This window comes from Mus caroli, chromosome 11, assembly GCF_900094665.2.
Source record: "Mus caroli chromosome 11, CAROLI_EIJ_v1.1, whole genome shotgun sequence".
Lineage (NCBI taxonomy): Eukaryota > Metazoa > Chordata > Mammalia > Rodentia > Muridae > Mus > Mus caroli.
Window position 1 is genome coordinate 66,761,157 of NC_034580.1, and position 11,491 is coordinate 66,772,647.

The 11,491-nt window shown below is 50.1% G+C and overlaps 1 protein-coding gene across 4 annotated transcripts; it reads right to left on the reverse strand.

Annotated features, from left to right (window-relative positions):
- Positions 1 to 288: 288 nt before the first annotated feature.
- On the reverse strand, positions 289 to 9,218 carry Aipl1 (aryl hydrocarbon receptor interacting protein like 1). Of its 4 annotated transcripts, none has more exons than XM_021177953.1 (6): positions 9,072 to 9,218; positions 8,321 to 8,500; positions 3,154 to 3,342; positions 2,158 to 2,334; positions 1,938 to 2,079; positions 289 to 994 (listed from the first exon to the last, which is right to left on the reverse strand). In XM_021177953.1, exons 1-6 carry the CDS (start codon positions 9,165 to 9,167, stop codon positions 792 to 794), a joined length of 987 nt encoding a protein of 328 aa, XP_021033612.1. In that variant the 5' UTR covers positions 9,168 to 9,218; the 3' UTR covers positions 289 to 791. The 4 variants fall into 4 exon arrangements, with proteins under 4 accessions (XP_021033612.1, XP_021033614.1, XP_021033613.1 ...); XM_021177955.1 differs by having other exon boundaries at positions 295 to 994; positions 8,321 to 8,434; positions 9,072 to 9,167; XM_021177954.1 differs by having other exon boundaries at positions 295 to 994; positions 8,321 to 8,473; positions 9,072 to 9,167.
- Between the last annotated feature and the right edge of the window lie 2,273 nt (positions 9,219 to 11,491).

The window sequence follows — 11,491 nt, forward strand, 5'->3', positions numbered from 1 at the left end:
AAAGCTAATTTTGTTTGAAAACATCATAATGAAAATATTGTGGGTGCTAAGTAAAACTACTGTTAAGTTGGGACTGGAGAGAAGGTTCAGCTGCTGTGAGCATTTGCTGCTCTTCCAGAGGACCTGAGTTTGGTTCCCAACGCTCAAGTAGGACAGCTCACAACCACCTGTAATTCTAGGTTTATAGCATCACAAATCCTCCCCTGGCCTCCTTGGGTGCCTGTACACATGTGGCAGACACGCAGACACGAATACACACACAAATAAAATCAAATAAATCTTTTTTTTAAAGTTTGTTTATTACAACTGAGCTAAGGAATGGTAGTTGTCCTGTGCCCTTTGTTTTGAGGTTTGGGGGAGGGGCTTTGATTTTCCATGGGCATCTATGACTTTGAACTCACAAGATGCATTTATTTATGTGTCAGAAATCAACCCCAGGGCTCCAGGTTTGCTAAACAAGCTCTCTACCACTGAACTATATCCCCAGCCCTAAGACATTAGTCTTAATGTGATTTAATACAGATATGTGCTTAAAAGTGACATCAAAGTCCTGGTTAATTGAACCAAGGATGCCCAATCTATGCTTGCTGCACGGGCACAGGCTGTGGGAACGCAGAGAAGTCACTGGTAGCCTCCTGGTAGCCAAGAACACCTCCCCTGGGGCACCCTGCAGCAAGAGGAGCAGCGTGGCTACAGATACCCAGTCCATAGCCCCAGCCTTCGCCCCAGGGCTTCAACCCGCAGCTCCCACCCAACCTAACCCAGTCTAACTCAGTGGAATCCAGCCCAGCCTAGCCCAGCATGCTCCGGCAGCGCTGCCGCTCCTCCTCCTGCTTGTCCGCCAGGCGGCTCTCCAGCAGCCGCAGTTCCCTGAGCACCGCCTTGCGCATGGATGGCTCCAACTCAAGCACTTTCTCCAGGTCCGCCTTGGCCTCCTCAGCGTTCCACACCTCCGCGTGAGCACGTGCGCGCATATAGTAGGCCTTCACGATCCCTGTGGAGAGACGTGCACAGCACCCACCCAGCTAGTCCCAGAAAGCCCCCAGCATTCGGCCACCCAGCCTCCATTTCTTCCCAAATCCTGTGACCAATTTCACTTTAAGAAATCTACTGTTAAGCCGGGCGTGGTGGCGCACGCCTTTAATCCCAGCACTTGGGAGGCAGAGGCAGGCGGATTTCTGAGTTCGAGGCCAGCCTGGTCTACAAAGTGAGTGCCAGGACAGCCAGGGCTACACAGAGAAACCCTGTCTCGAAAAACCAAAAAAAAAAAAAAAAAAAAAAAAAAAAAAAAAAAAAAAAAAGAAAGAAATCTACTGTTGTTCCCCACGGAGGACGCAAGCTTTGTCACCATCAGACCCTGTCCTCACACCTGACCAGTCTGGGTGACTGAGGCTCAGTGCTTTAAGGGTGGAGGTGCTTGGAGCTGGTTAATTGTTCTTATCGTTAGCCAAGCACCTTCTCAAATACTGCCAGAGACCTGCTGAAAAGTGTCAACTTCATATTTTTCTCTGGATTGCTGGCCTCCTTTCAAAGCCTGGCTGCTCCTCCCAAATGGCTCATGGAACACACAGCCATATGCACACTTGAAAAACATAAAATACATACGATTTTAAAACCACCTCCCTAAAGCCTGGTGTAATGGCACTGGAGGCTGAGGCAGGAGGATCACCAGTTCCAAGTGAGCCTGGACTAGATCGCCGGCCTCATTCAGAAGCAGACACCTCCCTCCATAAAATATCATCCACCCAGATGCACATACAATGCAGTTGCAGGCTTGTGGGAATCCCCTGGATGAAGACAAGCTTCCATGCCTCATGGGGTGGGGAAGGTCTACTAAGGGCTCCCAAGGTGCCTGGGGCCTGGCTGCCCCGTCTCTTTAACCCCCATCCCGCTCCCCCACCCTCACTCCTACCCCCTCACCCCTGCCAGGGCTGCACCTGGGTGGTGTCGTAGAATGTCGCTGGTGTGCTCCAACACCTCGTAGTACTCCTCCTTCTTCAGCAGGCACTGGCAGTAGTTGAGGATCAGAGTGTTGATCATCTTCTCCAGCTTCAGCCACTCAACCTCCCAGGGCTTCTCCTGCAGGAGGAGCAGAAGCTCAGCCACCTGCTGCTAAAGGCTCTGTCCCAGCCCACCCAGCCAGAGGTAGCCTCACACCTTGGTCTGAAGGTTCCTCAGGCACACAATGGCCTCCTGGTACTTGGTGGCGGCCTGATCATAGCGGCCCAGCTTGTAGAGCCTGTTGCCTTCTCCATGAAGAAGAGGTACCGCCTGCATCCTCTCTTCATTATTCAGGTTCCACGTCTCCCTCTGGTACTCATTTGGGGCCTCCACCTAGCCCAGGAGCTACAGGTTAGCCACCAGGCGAAAACCAGACAAGAAGACACCCCCCCACCCCAGTGTCCTTCTGAAGGGATTCCCTATGTCCCACAGTGAGGCACCACACCAGAATAAGGCTCACTGGTTAAGACCTTGAGGACAGAGCAAAGAAGCAGCAAAGCCCAGCCCTGCCCTAAGCAAGCCAGTGCCTTTGGGCAGATTATGAAAATGTTCCTTTCTTTAGGAAAGTTTGCTTTCAATCGTTGGAAAACTGTCATGAGTACTCACTGTGTTAGCACAAGGCACTTTTATTGCCATCTGGTGGGAATTTATCATCATAATAACACAAACATGTAGTCTCTACAGAAAGCATCTCGGAAGGGATGCTCTTGCTCAGTGTACAGACACAACTGTTCTTTTTTACTTCCCCATGCAGCCCTCAGGTTGAGCCTCAACCTTGCTCATGAGCTGAGTCCTGACCTGGCCTTGACCTTCAGCCTGGTTCTTCCAGATCCATGGAGGATCTCTTATTATGCCAGACCCACAAATCACAGGGACCAAGGAAGAGGCCGCAACTCTAAATCTTGCAGAAATGGAAGCAGATGACCGATCAAATAAAAATGCTTCAAAAATGAAATTAAATGCGTTTTCAAACATTGGTTCCAAATGAGCCTTTTCCTGGTGGGGGGAGGGGCTGGTTTTGCAACTTTCAGTTCTCCTGGGGTCCCTGACTAGCCTCTTATTTTCTACAGAAACATGTGAAGTGGGCATGGGATAGGGGGTCTGCAGCATCCCTCCTGACCTGGGCCAGCCCCTCCCACACCTGGCTCCCACCTGCAACAGCTCAATCAGGAAGACAAGAGGCTGTGGCTCTTTCTGCAGCTCATCCAGGTCCTCGTAGCCCAGCGTGTGGTATGCAAACATGTTAGCCAACCCGCACGTGTGCACATGCCAGCTTGTGGGGTCCTTGCCCTCAGCCACCTGCCGCAGACTGCGGGACAACATAGGGTAGACCCCTGTGTGCTGTAGAGATATGGAGAGGGATGTCTCAGCTGTCAGAGCCTACCAGGCCACACCTAGTCCATGCCACACCCTTCACAACAGAGTGCTGATGTTCCGGGACACCCCCAGAATAACCATATTTCTCAGTGTACCACCAACTGCTTTATATCTGTCTGCACCTCTTGTCCTCGTCACCACCCATCCAAGGACCTACTGTGGATATCCCTGGGCTGCAGATGTAGAACAAGAGCCTGGAGAGAGAGGCTAAGCAACTTTCTCAAGGCTGCACAACTAGGCATGACACAGACAAGATTCAAACCAGCCTCCCCAAGCTGTGATTTTAACCACGTATTGCCTCATTAGAGCCTTGTGGTTAGTATAACACATTTCTTCCCCCAAGAAACCCTTGAGCCTCACAAACCCAAGGCTCTCAGCATGCAGCAGTGGGAGGGACCAGGGTCCTAGACTGAGACAGCCATCAAATGTGACAGTGCAAATGTATGTCTGGTCTGATCCAGCCTACTCCATGCTAAGCCTCAACTTTCCAGTTGAGCCTCGGAGCCCATCTCCACAGAGGTGAAATTGCCCAGTTCAGGGCCCTACAAAGTGACTCTAGTCCCTTGCTCCTGGTAGGAAAGACAGAAGCTGAGAGTTGAAGGTCACCTTCCCCACCCCAACTGGTCTGGATTAGCCCAGATGTCCTGGGCTGACTTCTGAGAGGCAAGGCCAGATGGCAGGTGCCTGAGGATTAAGGCTAGGGTAAGGGAGGGAGCACCGAGCTCCCACCAACTTGCTTCCAGGAGAGACCCACGGGCGCCATTTGAGCAGGACCTCATACAAAGGCTAAATTCTGCTAGACACCTGTCAACCTGGAAGGCCCAGTGCCCAATCCCATGCCTGGGGTTATAAAATGACATCAGGAACAGGATAGAATCCCGAGAGACAAGGACAGGTTGGGGACAAGGCAGGTCTTTAGTCTCCTAGCAGCAACTTTGAGAAAGAGAGGGATCCTAGAGCCCTCCTTCCAAGCAACAGGTTATAGGCACAGCAGCTGTCACTCATGGGCTCTGGATATCTGAGGACTCAGGCAATCAGGGAGCCGAGAACTATGGTTTCCTCTTTGCTCTGTGGCCAGAGCCTGGTGCAGGCCAAGGCCCTGTCTGCACTGGAAGATGCCACCTGCAGCGTCTCAGGCCACATTCATTGATTTTCACCTGTGCATATCAATCACTTGCCCACAAACAGTGCGTTGAGTCTGAAGGTCTGCTTTTTAAATTGGTTGGCAGCATTTAAAAACAAGTGAGCGCAGAGCTGTATTGGAGTCCAGAACCCAAAATCCTGCCACTCCCAGCTCAGGGGTGGCACCACCCACAATGGTCTAAGTCATCCCAAAACAATTAACAATCATGAAAATGCCCAGACAGGCCAATCTAGTAGGAGCATTTCCTCAATTGAGAACCCTCCTCCAAAATGACTCTGGCTTGTGTCAAGTTGACGTAGAACTAATCAGCACACCGTGTGAACTCCTAGGTATTCTTTAAGACCCAACTCTATGTCACCTACTTGAAGAAGTTCCCCCAAAGACTCTAAAGCAGTTAGTGTTCTGCTTTTTGTGACCCCAAAGTGCTCTGCCCTTGTTCTCTATGCCATGCCCTGGTTGCCTCTCACTCTAACAAGCTAAGGGTCTGCTCCCCACAATTCAGTTCCTCCAGGATTGGAGTCCACCTGCATCACTTCTAACACAGAATAGGCCCAGTGGGTGCCCAGGAGTTGCTTGATGATGTAAGGAAGAGAGGAGGGGGAGGAAGAAGAGATCCTGGGGAGATAAGAGGAAACAGAATAAGGTAGAGATCTAGTGGCGAAAAATTGGATGATGGGTGCCAGGGAGATGGTACGTCAGGGAAAGTGCCTGTTGCACAGGTGTGAGGACCAAAGTTCAGATCCCTGGAGTCCACATGAAGCAGGTGTTGATAGGAAGTGCATCTGTAATGCTGGCGGTCCTACGGGTAGATGGAAAGCAGACAGAAGAGTCCCTGGAAACTCACAGACCAGTTGGTGTACTCCGTGGAAGGTGAGGCTGACCTTCTGAGACTGGTCATGACCTCTGACCATGTATATACAGACACACAGACAAAAATAAAAACCTATCTTGATTGTAAATGGACACTGATTAAATTGAGACCTGGGTAGAAGAACTTTGGATAGATGGATGGATGGATGGATGGATGGATGGATGGATGGATGGATGGATGTGTGGGAGGTTTAGTGATGAAAGTCTGGATTTTGACTGAACACTGGTTGACTAAAAGGATAAATAAAATCATACCTGGGCAGATGAGGGTGGGGTGGATGGATGTATAGATAAAGTATGGCTGTCTACGTGGACAAGTGACTCATGTGCACATTCGTGAAAGCCATGAGCATTGGGAAAACCAACAGTCACCATGTCTAAAGCTTGCCCACTATGAGATGTCGAAGAAGCCAAAAGACCACAGAGTCACAGGACAACTCCTGGAGGGAGCAGCAGCTCGGGACTTTGCAAACAGCAAATCAGTCAACTAGTCAAGATCTTATTGACAGCATTGTGTTCTTGCAGCCTACCATGTTATCAAATATGCACCCCGGGGAGCATACTTGAGGGGAGTAGTTATTCTTGCTGGTGACAAGGCCCTGTAGAACAGAAAGCCTGAAGTTGGTACGCAGGGGTCTCACAAGGTCAGGGGGCCTCTGAGAAACAGTTCTAAACTAACCTATCACAGAATAAGCCAACTGGATGAAGTCCTGAACTGACAGACACACTTTTTTTTTTCAATTTAAAGGACATTAAGATAAAAATTATAACACAGAGACTGTTGCAAAGAAAAGACGTTGGGCTCCTGTGTACTGAGGAACACCCAGGTGTAATGTGTTACACTGCACTCCTATTGGTTGGCACTGTAGTCTGGCCTTATTGAAAGATGCATGTATCCAACAGGAAGGCTAAGGACCCCATTTCGATCCTGCCCCTCAACTTGTTTGAACCACAGCAGGTTACTTCCTCTCTCAGAATCTTACCCACAGCAAGGCTCCTCAGTAAAATGAAAGTGTGGATCGTCAACATTCCAGCTCAAAATAATAACTTCTACTATTTAACCGCCTTATAAATACTGTGACCTCTGCTCATTTATTTATATCATATTCTGTGATTCCCAAAATAGCCCTGGGCATGTCTTCATTCACTTACAGATAAGGAGAGAGTGTGGCAAGGGGAGAAAGGACCTCCCGGGTCACTCCACACTAATAGAACACATCTCAAATGCAGTCTCTCTCTCTTACACACTGCTCTTTCAAAAAGGTCATTAGCTCCCCATGAAATAAAGAGTATCTATCTACCATCCGCTGTGAAAATCCAGGGGGAGCTTTGTGATAGACAGCTCAGCTTGTCAACACCTGAACTCACCCATCAATCTCAATCTTGAGATAGGCAGGCACAGTGGGGCCCTCTGTGAGAAGTTAACAGAGCTATCTGTGACTTTAAACAGAGGCTGGGGGTGGGACTCCATTGGTCGAGCACTGGCCCAGCATGCACAGGTCCCTGGGTTTGCTCTCTAAATAAACCAAGGGTAGCGGTGCATACCTGTAACCCTTGAAACTGAGCAGGAGGGTCAGAACTTCAAGGTCATCCTCAGCCACACCAGAAGTCTGAGGCCAACCTGAGTTACATGAAACTTGGCCCAAAAATAACAAGGGGGGGTGAGAAGGAGAGAGGAAAGAAAGAGCTAGAATCTTTTCAAGCCCTTGAGGCTAAAAGCCCATTTTTCAAAAGTACAGGAAATAAAGGAATATGTCAGACAATTACATTCAGAAGCAACCAGCTGAATCCAAATGTGTGTGCATCTCTCCAGGACTGCTAACTCAGGCCCGACATGACCCAGAAGAGGCAGGAGACCCCAGAGAGAAAGGAGACACAGGGCCATACTGCCAAAGCCTAACCCATTGACCTTATTTGGGTCCTGCCTGAGCACAGAAATGTCACTCGTTTATAAAGAACAAATGAGAGAGCTGGAGGGATGGATCAGCCGTTAAGAGCATTTGTTGTTCTTTCCGAGGAGTAAAGTTCAGTTCCCGGAACCTATGCCAAGCTGCTCACAGCCGCCTGCAACTCCAGCTCCAGCGGACCCAACCCCCTCTTACCGCACTCTTTGGGTACCTGCACTCCTGTAAACGAATGCACATAGATACACACATGTATACCTGGACTTAAAAATAAAAACTTTTAGAATGGAATAAATTATATGGTCAGAGAATCCTAACTGTGACAAGCAGTTAGAGAACATGAAGAGATTGTTTGGGTTTTCTGAAGATGTAACAAGGATGCTGTGTGTGTGTGTGTGTGTGTGTGTGTGTGTGTTTAATGTCTTGTATTTTTAGAGTTTCAAATTCTAGTGTGTCTACATGAGCTGGCACGATGTCTGAAATTTGCCCATACCATGTGGGATACTGAAGAAAGTTCCCTGGACAGAAGTGGATACAAGGGAGGGTTATGCATTGATAGGTGGCAGGAACTCACAACTTGTTTTTTCCTTGACTTTTGCATATTTGAAAGTTTCTCTAAGAAATACCTATCCCTCCCAAGCACGAAACAAGAAGTTGTAAAGATGTTTTCTATGTGATATAAATATGAAGTGAGTCATAGAGTTGGGAGGAATGGGGGAGGGGAAGGATGTGCTAGGTGGCTTGAGTCTCCAGGATCTACGATGCTGAGCAAAAAGGAAAGGGGGACCCTCTCCTCCCATGCGAGGTCACATGTTCCCACAGCCCCTGAGCCAACCACATACCCCACGTCACTTTAAGGCCTGCTTTATCTGAAGGGCTGGGTGTCATGTTTGTAATGGCAGAGAATAGAGATGGAGGTGTCTTCGCCTGCAGTGTCTTGTTTTACCCTAACGTTCCTGAACCCTGACAGCTCTGGGAAGCGCATGGGGGAACAGAGGGCAGAGGGAGCCACGAGACTACTTACAATGGTGTCGCACCAGAACTCAGCCACCTCGCCCAGCCGCATGGAGGTCAGCAGCGTCTCCCACACCTCCAGCTTGAACATGTTGCCGATGACGATGCTCATGGGCTGGCCCACCTGCTTGCTGTCATCGATCACCGTGCGCTCGTCATCACACTTCATTGTGCGGAAATGAAAGGTCACCTGGTCCCCAGAACAGAGGGCTTTGGTGTGGACATATCTCCCCCAGTTCCAGCAGCCGTGTCACCCAACCACCGCAGGCTACTGAGGCTGTCCTTGGGGGTCAGCTCGCCCGCATCTCACAAGATAAGATGCCTCAGCTCCCCTCAAGAAATACCTACAAGTCCCTGCAAGGAACCCATTGCTTTCCAGCAAACCCTATGCCTATCTTTCACAGCCAAGGGCCAGGAATTCCTTCTCCTATAAGCTCCAATGTCCAGGGGTGTGTTCCTCCACCCCTGAGAGACCCATCAAACACAAGAGGACAAACTCCACAACTCCTGAGGTTCCTTCCTACTAAGTTGACATTTGGAGCTCTGGAAAGTTTCCTTAACCTCTCCTCTTAGCTAAAGCTACCCTGAAAACTACCAAAAAGACCTGTCTATAAACTCCAAAGCAAGGGAGCCTGGGTAATGGACAGGCAAGTCCAGCAAGGGCCTGCCTGGCTGCAGTAGGGAGGGATACCTGCAATGCCCTAGGCCCAGCTGAAACAGAGAAAAGAACCATGGGGTCCTATCGGGGAGTAGATACTCACTCGAGAGCCAGTGATGAAGCTGGGGAGCTCTCCCGTCCCCCCATGCATAATGGTCTTCTTGACACCCTCCACATTGAGGAGTAGAGAGACGTCCATGCTGCAGGTAGGGGAGAGGTTTGTTCAGGCCTAGATAATCCTACCAAAGCAGGGAACAATCTGGCTGATACCTGGGAAGAGGCCTGTGCAAGCCTAGATAATCCCACCAGAGGGGAGGACAGCAGCTGACGACACCCAGGGGATTTCCGGACAGGGAGGGAAGAAGGAAGAAAGGCAGAAGGAAGGTAGTCTAGGCACTACAGACCCCACCGTCCACATTCCTCAGGATCTCTCAGCAGATGCAGATCCCCTGTCTGACACCCATAGTGACTACATCAAGGTTTTCCTTTGTGCCACCTCAACAAAAAAGGTCCACAGATGTTTCTGTGGAGAAGGAGAGAAGAAAGCAGGCAGCAGTAGACAGCTGGGGCCATCCGAGGGAAAAAGGGGGGAGGCCCAAAGCCACTATTGCCTGTCCTGTACCTGTAGTGCCAACCTTGTCCCAGTCTCTGACCTTTAACATCTCCACTTTCCCCTGTTCCTCTCCTCCTGGGGTCTGGGAGAAGGTTTCTAACTTTGGGGTGACTAAGAGAGTTACCCCAGTTCTGGGGGAAATTGATAAATTCCTAGTGTCAAGCTTCTGCCTCCACTCTAAGATCTGGCTGAGGGGTCGGGCTCTCCCCAGTCCTTTAGAGGGCCTTTGTCCTGGGTTCAGAGAAACAAGCAGAGCTTATGCGGAGCCCACTGAACCCCCTTGGGGAGCTAGAGGAGAAAACGTAATGTGTCGGCTTGGTGTTTGGCGCCACCTTGTGGCCAGCTCAAATTTTCATGCTTTTTTCCCAGAGCCTTAAGGTAGATAAAGGATTCTGACCACACCACCACCAGTCCCTTTCGGGCATTGACCGTAACAGACCTTGCCATGAGGGGACATTATAGCTGGCTAATAGCCAACCAGAGATTCCTACATTAATGGCTTCATGGCCTTGGGCAGTTCCCTTCTCCAGGAAGGCCAGAATCCTGGGGATATCCAGCACCCTCAAAAGTCTTGATTTCCATGAGAAGTCCTTGCCTTAAAGGGCCACAAACCTAGGCCAACCGGTCAGAAACAGGATGCAACCTGGCTTTATAGAAAGCTCTCCCTGAGTGCCAGCGGCCCCACTCGGGCCTGTTTCCATCCCAGCCTTAGAGAGGTGTAGACACTTTTTTCCTGTTCCATCTCTCTCCAGCCACACAGTAGCTTAAAGGAGCATGTCATTGAGGAGGAAGAATGGACCATCAGGGAAACCAGTGCCTGCCATGCCACATACACCTGGGTCAGGTACTGACTCTGAGATCCCTGCTGTATTCTCCCGACCTGACGTGTGCTCTGTGAGTTGCTGTATAATGACTCCTTATAATGCAGTCTGACTCTGAGATCCCTGCTGTATTCTCCCGACCTGACGTGTGCTCTGTGAGTTGCTGTATAATGACTCCTTATAATGCAGTTTCTCTTTGGGACATTTCTCTCTCCTGATTAGATGCACAATGGCAGAAAAGGACTTTCATGCCCCATCTGGATGCTTCACCCTTGGTTACTGTTTCCACATCTTACTTTGCAGAGCGTCATAGCACACAGCAAAGGGATTCCAGAGGTCAGGCTTCACTGCTAAGGAAGGGGGGAGGGGGTGCTGGTCCACTGCCTATTTAGACCATAGCTTCAAAGGTTTCCAAGGTCTCATTGGAAAACATTTCCAGTCACCTGTTCCTCTCTTTAAATCCAGATGACTTCCCACTCTCTTCAGATCTGTTCTAAGCTCCTGTCCTAACCTTCAAGTCTCTGGCCCTGGTCTCCACCCTAGGTATGCTGTTTCTCTTAGCCTTACTCCAGTCAGTCCTGGAATGTGGCAGTGTTCCTGACGTCACCCCGCACCCAGTGCCTCCGGTAGAATGCCACATATTTGGGAAAACCAACCTCCAACCAAGCTAAGGTCCCAGTGCCCCGTGTACTTCCCATAGTCCCTGGCTCTTTGTACCCATGGCACTCTGCACATGGTAACTGCTGGGTGTGGATGAGAACTAGTGAAAGCTTTGAGGCAGAAGCAGAAGCCAGGAGAGAGGGGGCTGCTGGGACACCCCTCTTCTACCCCCTCCTCCTCCGCAGAGGAAAAGGCAGAGCTGAGCCTCACTTGGGTTTCTTGCTTTATTGTCCTCCATCTGAGGAGACCCTGCACCTGGCCCCCATCAAAGAGCTACACCTGCGTGGAGCCCCCCCCCCCAGCCTCTCTCTATGCATGGCTGAAGGGAGCAGCTTCCCATTCAGAAGAAAATACTTCTGCCTTCTTTCGTTGCCATGGAGACTTCCCTTCATTAACCTGGTCCGCCAGTTACAGCTCCAAGTGGCAAAA